The 12,725-nt window shown below is 35.7% G+C and overlaps 1 protein-coding gene across 1 annotated transcript; it reads right to left on the reverse strand.

Moving 5' to 3' along the window:
* Positions 1-8,157: 8,157 nt before the first annotated feature.
* On the reverse strand, positions 8,158-9,042 carry LOC141595274 (protein FAR1-RELATED SEQUENCE 7-like). Its single transcript, XM_074415239.1, has 2 exons — positions 8,542-9,042; positions 8,158-8,466 (listed from the first exon to the last, which is right to left on the reverse strand). The coding sequence occupies exons 1-2, from the start codon at positions 9,040-9,042 to the stop codon at positions 8,158-8,160; spliced, it is 810 nt and encodes a 269-aa protein (XP_074271340.1).
* Between the last annotated feature and the right edge of the window lie 3,683 nt (positions 9,043-12,725).

The following is a 12,725-nucleotide window of genomic DNA, read 5'->3' on the forward strand; positions in this document are numbered from 1 at the left end:
TGTTCCGAGAGATTATATATGCTTTTAGAAGTGGGAAGTCTTTTGAAATCTCTGAAACCGAGAAGTACGATTTGACTGAAGATGATGTGCAAGATATGTTTGGTTTACCGAATTCTGGACCAAAATTAGATTTGGTTATTACTGGGTTTCCGGGTTCTGCAGATGCTGATGGAGAAGCTTTGAAGCGTGCTTGGCGTGAGAAGTATGGTATCGCCAATAAAAAAAGTGGGATACCACTTAATAAAGTTCAGGACACCCTCTTAGCGTCTTTGGTTGCTGATGATGAGTTTAAGAAGACCTTTGTTCTTTTTGCTATGTCGTGTTTCGTTGCTCCTGTGTCGGGTTTTGTGGTTGATCTTAGACTTCTAAGCGCTATGGAATATGTTTCTAGGATTAAGGAAGTTAATTGGTGTCAGTTTGTGTTTAGAGACTTGGTGACTTCTGTGCATGAATCCCTTAACGGGAGGAAAAATATTCGGTGTTGTTTAGTCCTTTTGGCTATCACCTATTTTCACCGCTATTTCTTTAGCGGTGATCAGGTGAATAATGAGCTACCGCTCATTAAACATTGGGATTTAAAGTCTTTTAGTGAGAGGTTGCAGCGTGAGGCAGCTGGTGGTGCTCTGGGCACTGGGGAGCGTTCAGATGTTGCTTTCCCATTGTCACGTCCAAACATCATTGGTTCTGGTCAATATAGTCAACGTCGATGTCTTGTGCTGAATCTACCTGCTGATATTCTTACAGATGAGCAAGTACATTCCGCAGCGGTCGACGTAAGTACCTGTTTGATTGTTTTTTGTCGAATCATTCTAAAATGTTTACCCTTTTTGTTATTCTGTTATTCTCTTAAAGTATTACTTCTCCGACTGCTATTATTCTACGATTATTCCACTGTTATTCCTTAGTTTTTCTGCTGTCATTGCACTGTTATTCTATTTTTCATTCAAATTGTTACTCCACTGTTATGCTACTGTTATTCTACTATTACTCCACTGTTATTTATTCTGCTATTAGTGTACTGTTATTCCTTTGTTATTTTATTACTCCTCTGTTATGCTAGTGTTATTCTACTATTAATCCACTGTTATTTATTCTGCTGTTAGTGTACTATTATTCCTCTGTTATTCTACTATTACTGCACTGTTATTATATTTTGGAATTTAGTTTTATGTAAAATGTTGGGATTTTATTTTGACAGGATGTCCATGAACTTTTATTGTTTAATGAGAGGGACTCTCAGATTTTATGCCGCCGATACTTGCAAAGGGCGGAAGTAATAAAGTCGAAGATGATGAAGAAGAACCAGCAGGCTATGCGTCAAGCACCTACTGCTAAGTTGCCCAGCCAAGGAACCCGACTAGCTGCTGAAGAAAGCACGACTGAACAGTCAGAAAAAGTGCATTGTGAAGGGTCAGAGAACTTGGTTGCCACCCCATCTTTCTTCACGGATCAAGTTATCCGTGAGTTGGACGAACGGGTTAAGCATGTATTGGCTATGCAAGCAGCAAATAAATCGCGATCAACTGTTCCTGAAGAACCAGCTTCCAAAAAAGCTAGACATGAAGATGTCATTATTGAACCTCCATCATTTGATCTGTTTTCTCAATTTATGAGGAGTGTGTCGGGCTTTCGGATGTGCAGCCGACTATAGTTGAAAATGAGGGTGTTGAAAAAAGTCCCGTCATTCAACAAAGTGTAAGGGTGGGGACTCCACAATTGTCACCCCTCGGTTTAGATGCTATTACGACGGATATCTGTGCTGACATTCAGTTTCGTTATGGAGAGCCACATGATGTTGGTGAGAAAGTAGTTGATGTGGGGGACGTTAACAATGATGTGGAGGATGTTAACAATGATGTGGAGGACATTAACATTCAATTTGAAGACTATCTTGTTGATAATCCATTAGAGGACGTGCCTAATATTGTTGAGTGTACACCGATAGATGTTCAAGCAACTTAAATTCCAAAGACTGATGCTTGTTTGTGTGAGACAGAGTTGATGGATACCGCTGCTGGCATTCCAATGCCTAATGACACTCTACAGTCCACTCAAATTGGTAGTGAAGCATTTGTGACTGCAGAAGAGGAAGTAGCTGAAGTGGTGATGTCTTGTCATGCAGACTTGTTGCTTGGGGCAGCGTCTGAGATAGATAATTCTAATAAACAGGATGCTGAGGTTGTGTTGGAGGACGGTACTGTTGTTAGTGAGGGCGTTCTAGAGGATAATGGCATTGATGGTTTGAATGCTCCTAATATCGGTACAAGTTATTTGCTGCACTCTGCGGCACATGAGGAGCTAATGTTGTCCGTTGTGCCTGAGAATTTCGGATGCACCTATGTTTGTGGTAAGGTGGATCCTCAACTAGTTGTGCTGTTAAAATCAATGATAACAATGGGATATGTTTTCAACCCAATGCTATCCAAGAGGAAAGAGGTTGCAGACTACTGTTTCTTGAATGATCATAATATTTCGCAAATGTAAGACCTCCTTTTTATTTTAAAAAATATTCCACTTTCTATTTTAAATATTATTCTGCATCCTGTTCTTCAAAAATATATTTAAGTGACTCTTATTTTTCCTTTTTGAAGTGAGAATCTTGTCACTTGGGGTCTTCAGAGTTACCTGAATCTAGAGGATATGGAATCCATGGTTCCAAACACAATGATAATGCTTGGAGTTATGGACTGGTGGTCCCTCTTTCTTAATGATACTTGTATAAGAGGAAGTCCAATTCGACTTTTCTATGGGATTGGTGCAACGGTTAGTTATTCTATCTTATTGTATCTTTTACTTTATTTTTCATTGTGTATCACATTTTAATTCTTTTCTCCACTTTGTTTTAGAGTCCATTGGGGCGAATTTGTATGCCGTCGAAACTTGAGAAGGCTTCCAGAAGTGATTTGTGTGAGGAAGTCATCTTGTCATTTACTGAGTTTGTAAAGAACAACAAGAGAGATTGTGATCTTAATTCAGATATGGTATGTTTTCGTACTTGTGTGTATTCTACTATTATTGTATTGTTATTCTACTATTATTCTCTTTGTTATTCTACTTTTTTTTTTTTTACCACATAATTAGTAACAATTTTTTTGGCCAAATATTTTCCCAGATTTTCATCCCAATGCTTTTGCATGAGCACTTTAGTTGTTTGTGCATCAACTTCAATGCCAAGAGGGTTGAATATCTTGATAATGTATTTCAAGAGGCGTTGTTTTTTCGATCATCAACAACCGTGTGTATGTTTCTTTGTATTGTCAAACCTGTTGTAAGTAATTTATTGTGTCTAATTTTCTCTTGGTGTTTGCCTAGTTTGTTTAAGTATTGTTACTAATTATGTTTTCTTTTATTTCTTATTTGAAGCTGAGCTTAATGTCTGATTTTCTGGTCAAAAATGGAGTTGCCCGAGGCGGGGAGGTTAAAGATTATAAAATTATCAACGTCCCTTTTACCTGGCAAACCGCTGAGATTGAAAATTTGGACTGCGGTGTATATACGATGTTGCTCATGCTCTTTTACCGTGGAATTTTTTTGATTGTGACTTGGGTAATCGTGATTCAAGAGCCCTTTACCGCGCTGAGATCACTGCCTTGTTGGTGCTGTCTGATATGAACGAGTCCAGGGGTTATGTGTTGAAAACTTTAGAGGAGGTGAACAGCACGAGAAAAGAAACCATGAGTGTGCTTGAAGAGAAACGGCGTATTGAGGATACAGAAATGAGGGTTTCTCAAAGCGCTAAGAAACGTCCTGGTGCTGGCAGGGTGAAAACCGTTGGTAAAAAGGTTAAGACGACGCAGCCTGTTCTCGAGCCCGTCGTTTCTTCTACTGTCACCGATAGCACTCAATTCTCTACAAACACCCCTACTGCCAGCCGTCAAGTGGGAAGCATGGCTGTCGATAGCACCATGAGTCCAAAGTCGGCTTTGGGTAGCCGTAAAAGGGGTGGTCAAACGATGGGCTGGGTTGCTCTATGGAATGCGGGCCAGAGGACAGTAGTTTTGTTGCGGTGTCGGATTTGTTTCGGAAAAACAAAAAACAGTTATCTAAGATGCTAAAGGCGCGGAAGCAAGTGGTGGACTTTGTTCTTCGTGAAGATGCTCGCATGAAAGAAGAGTATGTATCGATTTTCATTTATTTGATTGTGGTGTTCCTGGTCAGTTAGTCTTTTTGTTTTCCCTTTATTATTGTTCGTTAATCTCCGTTATTATCTTTGTTATTTTGTCAAAGTACTAGTGCCAAACTAGTATCGTAATTCCACCGTTAATTCCTTTGTTATTCTCATTGTTATTGAATCGTTATTCTCTTTGTTATACCACTATTATTCCATTGTTAGTCCACTGTAATTCCACTGTTGATTTCGTTATTATTCTGCTGTTATTGAACTGTTATTCTACTGTTATACCACTATTATTCCACTGTTAGTCCACTGTAATTCCACTGTTAATTTCGTTATTATTCTGCTGTTATTGAACTGTTATTTTACTGTTATACCACTGTAATTCCACTGTTCTTATCATATGTTATTTTTGTTAATGCAGTGAGATGTTAGTGGTGTACAACGAGGATGTCGGCATGTTTTTGGACAGGAGGGGATATTCTTTCCATAGTAGATGTAACTGCTATGATGTCAACAAGAGTAGTCGACGTTTGGTCAACTCTTTTGAATTCGTTGGAGTTTGAGAAATGTTCAGAACCAAGCTCAATGTTCTTCGGACTTCGTCATATGGTATTTGGTTTTTCCTTTGCTATTTTGCGTTATTACCTACTTATTTACTCATAAGTAGTGATATATTTTTAACACTTGTGCACTATTTTTTGTTGTTTATACTTTCTTTTTAGGAGGATGCTCTTTATTCATTGTTAGAAAACTTTGATTCCTCAAGCCCTGTTGACAGTTCGGGTAAAAAGCTGTTGTAATTTTGGAATATATTTTTACAGTCCTGCAAAGGAAGATGTCGACTGAACTCTGACCTTGTGTTTGTGCCTATTCTATACAATGATCACTACTCTTATTTCTGCATCAACTTTATCAATGAAACTATTGATTTTTTGGACAACACGACTCATGAGGGCAAAAATTTAGCCGACTACAGAAGACTGGCAGAGATTGTGGCAAACCATATGCATGTGTTTTTGGAGTCTAATAATGTTATGAAGGCTAAAGATTGCCGTAACTTTGAAGTCGTGGATGTTCCATTTAGATGGAAAAAGAAGAAACCGCTGGATACCGAGTCTGGCTGTTTCTTGTTGTATACAATGGCTGAATATGGTGGCAGCGTATTTGAGTCCAATCTTCACAGCAAGGTAGCTCGTCGAAGCTTTTGCGTAGAAAATCGGCTTCTCTGATTTTGGCTGATATCAATGTCTATAGGCAGTTAGTGCTTGATAAGGTGAAGTCTTGTGAGAATCAGAGGCCTAGGACCTTGGGTTTGGCGTCAGTTAAGAACAAGTTGAAAGACTTGAAACCCAAATCTTCTGCTACAAGTGAAGAATCAAGCACCGTAGTGAATGCTGTACCGCTGACTGTTGTGTATCCAGTAGAGTCAGATTAAGTATTTGATATGTATTTTGGTATCTCATACTGAAGTAGTATTATCATTTTTCTTAAGTTAATTTTCAGCTGTACTTTTGTGAAGCTGGTGTTGTGCTTTACTAGTTAGTGTAAACTGTTTGTTAAACCATTAGTGTGCTATTATTGCATTATTATTCTATATAATAAGTAGTTTATTGTGCTGTTATTCCCCTATTAGTCTATTGTTATTCCAGTGTTATTCTAATTTAATTGAGTTTTCATATTACTTTTACTTTTTTCAAACACTATCAATTTTTATTCTAATTCACATATTAGTCTACTGTTATTGCAGTATTATTCTGCATAATGAGCAGTTATTCTGCTGTTATTGCACTATTAGTCTACACTTATTCGACTGTTATTCTAGTTTAATTAAGCTTTCCTATTACCTTTGGTTTCTATAAACACCATCCATTTCTATTCAACTGTAAATGACGGTTTTTCTCAACTGTGATTCTGTTGTTATTCCACCGTTATTCTGCTGTTATTGCACTATTATTCCGCATAATAAGTAGTTTATTCTGCTGTTATTGCAGTATTATTCCACATAAGGACTAGTTTATTCTGCTGTTATTCCACTGTTAGTCCAGCATTATTTTGTTAAAACTATTCATTTTTATTCAAGTATAAATTTAGTCAAGTGTAAATGCAGTGGTTTAGACTGCTTTTAGTCCACTGTTATTCTACCATTATTCTGCCGTTATTGCAGTATTATTCCGCATAATTAGCAGTTATTCTGCTGTTATTGCACTATTAATCTACACTTATTCCACTATTATTCTAGTTTAATTAAGCTTTCCTATTACCTTTGCTTTCTACAAACAGTATCCATTTCTATTCAACTGTCAATGGCGGTTTTTTCTCAACTGTGATTCTATTTTTATTCCACCGTTATTCTGCTGTTATTGCACTATTATTCCGCATAATAAGCAGTTTATTCTGCTGTTATTGCAGTATTATTCCACATAAGGACTACTTTATTCTGCTGTTATTCCACTGTTAGTCCGGCATTATTCCACTGTTAGTCCAGCATTATTTTGTTAAAACTATTCATTTTTATTCAAGTGTAAATTTAGTTAAGTGTAAATGTAGTCGTTTTAGACTGCTTTTAGTCCACTGCTATTCTACCATTACTCTGCTGTTATTGCAGTATTATTCCGCATAATGAGCAGTTATTCTGCTATTATTGCACTATTATTCTGGTAAGGACTTCTGTTATTCCAATGTTATTCAGTAAATAGTACTTAAACATAGTAGTTACACAATAAACATCAACGTTCTAAGATATTAAAAACATTATTTTTGAAGCAACAAATATTTTAAACATATATTTTAAAGCAGGAACCCTGGACCATCATGGATAGATTTCTATATCTTTATTCTGTTCTCTGACGCCTGCGCGCAGGTCCTTGGACAGTGCTCTCAAATTCCACTGACTCATCCTTAAAAGGGTTTTTGTATCCGTCCATAAGTTTCATGGCTTTCAGAACTAGTGTCCAATTGTCAGAGATTGAAGGATAGACTTCTGCGTAAGACTTGTGCAAAGCATTCACACCAGCGATGAATTGATTGTCCATGTCGGCTTCTATGTAGTTCCTATTTTTCTTTTCCTTCAACTGTCTACGCATACGTTCATTGTGAAGTTCGGCAACCTTCAATTGTGCTATAACGTTTTCGAGCTCTGTTATTAAGGCCTCTTCACGGTTTTCTGCTGCCTCTACATTTGTTCGTGTATCGATCAACTCTATCGAAAGTGACTCTATTTTCTGTTTCGCTTCAACGATTTCCTCCCTTGTTGGAGACCTTCGGTTATCGTCAGTTACGTCACTCATTCTGTAGCATTGGAAGTATGAAACTTTTTGCATTATAAAAAGATGTTCAAAATATTTCAACCAAAAGCAAAGCAAAGCAGAAGAAAGAAAATTACCTTTTTGCAGTATACAGTTTAGTGTAACCAAAGAAAAATAAAAAATAGAAAGATAAGAAATTACCTTTTGCAAAGGTGATAAAGAGTTTTTTTGGAATGAACTTTTTCAGTATGTGTTTTTTTTCCCAATAGAAGTATTTATAGGTGGTTGTGGGATACAAACAGTTTTTTTCTAATTAGATTAGATTAGGTAACTGTTGTGAAAACTGAAAAGTGTAACTGCCTTTAATAAATAATACTAATCTGTTATTCAACTATTATTGTAGTGTTAAATACAGTTTTATGGTTGGTTTGTGGAAGACAGTCAGATAATATTAAAAAAAAAAATTAAAGTAACTAGTAATAATTCTCATATAATGTAGGTCTCACTTTATTATCTAGTAACATTTTAGGTTAAAATGTAATTCAAACAATGACAAATAGTAAAAGTCTTTGACGTTTAGGCGAGGTCTTCATCATAGCCCTTGTCTTTTGCGTCTCTTGTGTCTTTCTCAGTTCATGCATCTGATTCATATTCCTGCAATTTTTACTTAGTATTTGTCATTGAGGTAACGTAACAATTAGAGCAAAATAACAACACATTAATAGCAGAATAACAGTAGAATAACATAACAGCAGCAGAATAACATTAGAACAATAAGAGAATAATAGTTCAGATTCATATCTCTTCAGTTTCTGATTCTTCTTCATCATCGTCATCAGAAGGGGGACTTTTAGCAAAAGGAAGATTACAAGTTCTACTGTTGTGGTTCACCCACTTCTTGCAGTTACCGCATCTTCGCTTCCTCTTGACCTTTTCTTTCGACGACCTAAATCTTTTGCCATTTCCCTTATTCTTGGCCTTGTTTGGCGGTCGAAGGTCAATATCATTTGAAGCAGTGATGCCAAGAAGATCCTTGATTTCCTGGCTTTTAGTTTTCGGTTCAATTGGTCCTGTGATGTTCACCCTGAACCGTCTCAGGGTTTTCTGCAGTTACTTCATCTGTTTAACCGTAGCATAAGTGTCCATCACCCCGACAGTTGCATAAATCTCAGACCAAACCTTTGACATCTTAGCTTTTTTGATGTTAGCTTCGTCATTGTCTTCTATGCCGTTTCCAGTTTTATCTTGGATATTTGGTCTGTAGGATTTCTTTGTCCATCGAGCAAGGACATAAGGCTCATGTATCTTGTATACCTGCCTACCATTCCACACCCACAGTATATGTCGATAGACAATGCCATGCCTCTCAAATAGCTTATATGCACATTTGCTCTCGTTAGTTTGGATGTTAAATTCCACTCGGAAGTTTTTGTGCTTCAGTCCATCACGAACATCATGGTACTCCACGACCCCTACTGTTGTCAAACCCCCGACTCCCATGCTGCATATCGCATGTTTGACTTCCTTCTGAAAGTCTGTAAAGATAGGATGTGTGTATACAAGTGAGGCATGCATCTCTACCTTCATTGGTCCTACTTTCTCGAGCATACTATGCTCGTTGGCAGTGTCCATCCGCCTGTGTGAATGCCTTTGTTGTACTATTGCAAAATTGTACCTCATCTAGAACTCGACAAGGGTTCCAAAGTAGCTTTCAAACCGTTTGAAATAGCTGTTTGAACTTTCAGATCTCTGGGTTGTCCTCAGCAAACAACCTAGAGGCAGATCGCGAAAGTAAGCCGATATCCACTTTTGTCTGATTGAGAATACGTATTTCAACAAGCGGTTGTTTTGCATACCATGTGCTTCAATAACGGTTTGCCAATTTTATTCAAATTCTTCTGGTTCTAAGTCGACATCCCAAACAACAGCATTTATGTCTGTCATAAAATCCGTGTCATTGTAGATTGCCCTTCCCACCTTCTCAGGCACTTTCTGCATGATATGCCACATGCAGTACTTGTGCACAGAATTCTTGAAAATGTTTGGGCATGCCTTTTTAATTCCAGGGCATTGGTCTGTTAATATACACTGAGGTTGATGCTGCCCCATTGCTTCCAGAAATTTTGTAAAAATCCACTCAAATGAATCTTGACTCTCGAATTCAAGTAATCCAGCTGCAAAAGTTACTGTCTTCTTATTGTGGTCTACTCCTATGAACGGAGTAAACACCATAAAATATTTGTTTGTCCCATAAGTAGGGTCAAACGAGATTGTGTCTCCATATAACTTGTAGTTGTTTATCCCTCTTTATCAGCCCAAATAATCTTCGTTAAGCATTTGTTCTCATCCTGATCCTAAGCAAAATAGAACCTCTTTGTTTTAGCTAGCATTTTGAAATGCCCAATGAACATTTTAGCATCCTTATCCCCAATGTAACGCTTGATATTTCGTTTGAAGTTTTTGAAGTCTAGCAAAGAGGCACCGATATTCTGATAACCATTTGAGTATTCCTTGAGAATTCTGAAGCTCAATGTTGGACCTATGTTTAGCTTAGTGTGATCAATAATGGTCCTCTTAATGTAATCATGGACGTCCCTTGACAGCTTTTGGAACTCTCTATTTTTAACAGAGTAAAGAGAGTGATTGTGGACGTCTATAAAGACGTCCACAATATATCCAGCCGGTCTGTCGTCTGTTTTTTCACAGGTTCTCAACTTCATGTGTGCCTTGAAGCCACACCTTGTCAGAGCATGCTTCTTTGGTTGTCTAATTCTTCGCTCTTTCTTCTCTGATGTACTCAAATTACTAGCTTCCTGATTTTTTGCTACAAGTTGCAGTTTTCTTTTCATATCTCTATACCCCTGTCTGTTACAGACTAGTGATTTTACGTTGACGCCCGCCTTATATTTCGCATTTGTGTACCTTCTCACATCAAATCCGCAAGCCAATGCCTATATGTTATAGAACTGTATTGCATCCTCCAAGATAAGAAAGAACATGCAACGTTTAGGCGTAAAATCACTCTCAACAGTTCTTACCTTTCGCTCGCACCGGGTGTCTTTCTTTGTAATGAAGAGTTGGAACAAACTCATCGTTTTCTTCGTCTGAACAAGATGGGCTGGTGAATATATTGTTTTTAGAAGAACCCCCAATAGTTACGATTGCATTTTCTCGAACAATAGAGACAGTAGAAACATCTGGGACAGTAAATTATTACAATGAGTACAGTTAGAGGACAACAAAATGACAATAACATCATAATAACAGTAGCATAGGGGAGAGATCAACATTGCAGTAATACGACAATAACAGTATGATAACAATAGCTGGGAAACAGACGACAATCAATAACATCACAATAATACTAAATGTGTTTTTCTTATGCTACTCTCTTATCAGCCGTATATTTTCATGCTATTGCACAATAATATCACAACAATAGTACCATAATATCAGAATAACAGTACAATAATATCATCATGTTACTCTACTTTTACAATAATAGTACAATAATATCAGAATAACAGTACTCTGATTCTACTCTATTATAATACAGATAATACTGAATTTTTTATGCTACTCTTTTATAAGCCATATATTTTCATGCTACTGCATAATACTATCATAATAATATTACAATAATATCACAATAACAGTACAATAATATAATCATGTTACTACTGTTACAATAATAGTACATTAATATCGAATAATAAGACTCTTTTGCTACTCTAATACAAGCCAAACAATACAATAATATCGAATAACAAATTGAGAAACAGATAAGAATCAATAATGTATTATAAAACAACGGTGATAAACATATAAGAATCAATAACAAAGATTATATAAACAACGGTGAGAAACAGATAAGAATCGTTAGTACTGTTTCCATATTTCTTTGTGGAGTTGATTTCTTCGCTAGAATTGTTATTAATGTCGTTGTCCATCTTTTATACCTGAAAACAGTAAAATCAACTATTCAATTCAATTAAAATCAACGAATTTTACGAATTTTACATTAATATGTTTTAATCAGAAAACATGCATGTGAATCAACGATTCAATATAATAAAAATCAACGAATTCGTTATTAATTTCGAAAATACGTTACCTGTAATTCGTTTGTAGCTTGATTTCGGTAATCGTATTAGGTTTTTGATCAGAAGATTTGACTGCCTGCGATTCTCTTTGTGTTTTTTAGTTTTTGATTTTTAAGAGAGATGTAGAGAGAGAAAGAAATATCGTATCAATAGAAGTTTCTGTTTAGTGTTTGAGCTGCTTTTGTATTTTTATATTTTTTATATTTTTTTTTTTTTTTTTTTTTTTTTTTTTTTTTTTCTGATTTGTCATTTGATCTCAGTCCTTGATTTCTTTTGATCTAATGGTCGAGATTTTCCAAACACACAACTCACCGTAAGAACCCAACTCACGAGATCCCGCCTATATATATATATATATGTATATATATATATATATATATATATATATATATATATATATATATATATATATATATATATATATATATATATATATATATATATATATATATATATATATATATATATATATATATATATATATATATATATATATATATATATATATATATATATATATATATATATATACTCCCTCCGATCCAGACCAAAGGTAACATGGGAAAAAATGGAGTATTTAAGAAAAAGTGGAAAAAGTAAGGGTAAAGAGGGAAAAAATAGGTGGGCCATGTAATTTTGTGTTTAATTGTATGTTGGTAGGTGGGGTATGTAATGGCATTTTGTGTAAATATCAAATGGATATACGGATAATTTGGTAATGTTGTGGGCCAAATAAGGAATGTTACCTTTGGTGTGGATCGTCCGTTTATAGTAAGTGTTACCTTTGGTCTGGATCGGAGGGAGTATATATATATATATATATATATATATATATATATATATATATATATATATATATATATATATATATATATATATATATATATATATATTTGGGATCCTATGAGAACCAACAAGATAATGAGAACCATGAGAACCACTTATAATTGAACAAAACATTGTAACTAACGCTATTACCCTAACCCGTCCATCATTTTCATTTTACAAATTCCCCTTTTCACTTATCTCCCTTTTCTCTCTTGAAAACCTCGTTCTAGATCCTTCCTCCATTTTCGACCGTCACAAATATTCCGATCAAGTTCCTCGCCGATCAAAATCTTCGACGCTTTTTCCAAAGAACAGATCCTGGTAATTCAACGAGGTAAACTTGCGATATTCATGATTAATTTTTAGAGAAATTAGGGTTTCTGTGTTTCTGTCTTTGTAATTTTTATGTCGACTAAATTAGTTGAACTTAAG

Source organism: Silene latifolia, chromosome 8 (assembly GCF_048544455.1).
Source record: "Silene latifolia isolate original U9 population chromosome 8, ASM4854445v1, whole genome shotgun sequence".
Lineage (NCBI taxonomy): Eukaryota > Viridiplantae > Streptophyta > Magnoliopsida > Caryophyllales > Caryophyllaceae > Silene > Silene latifolia.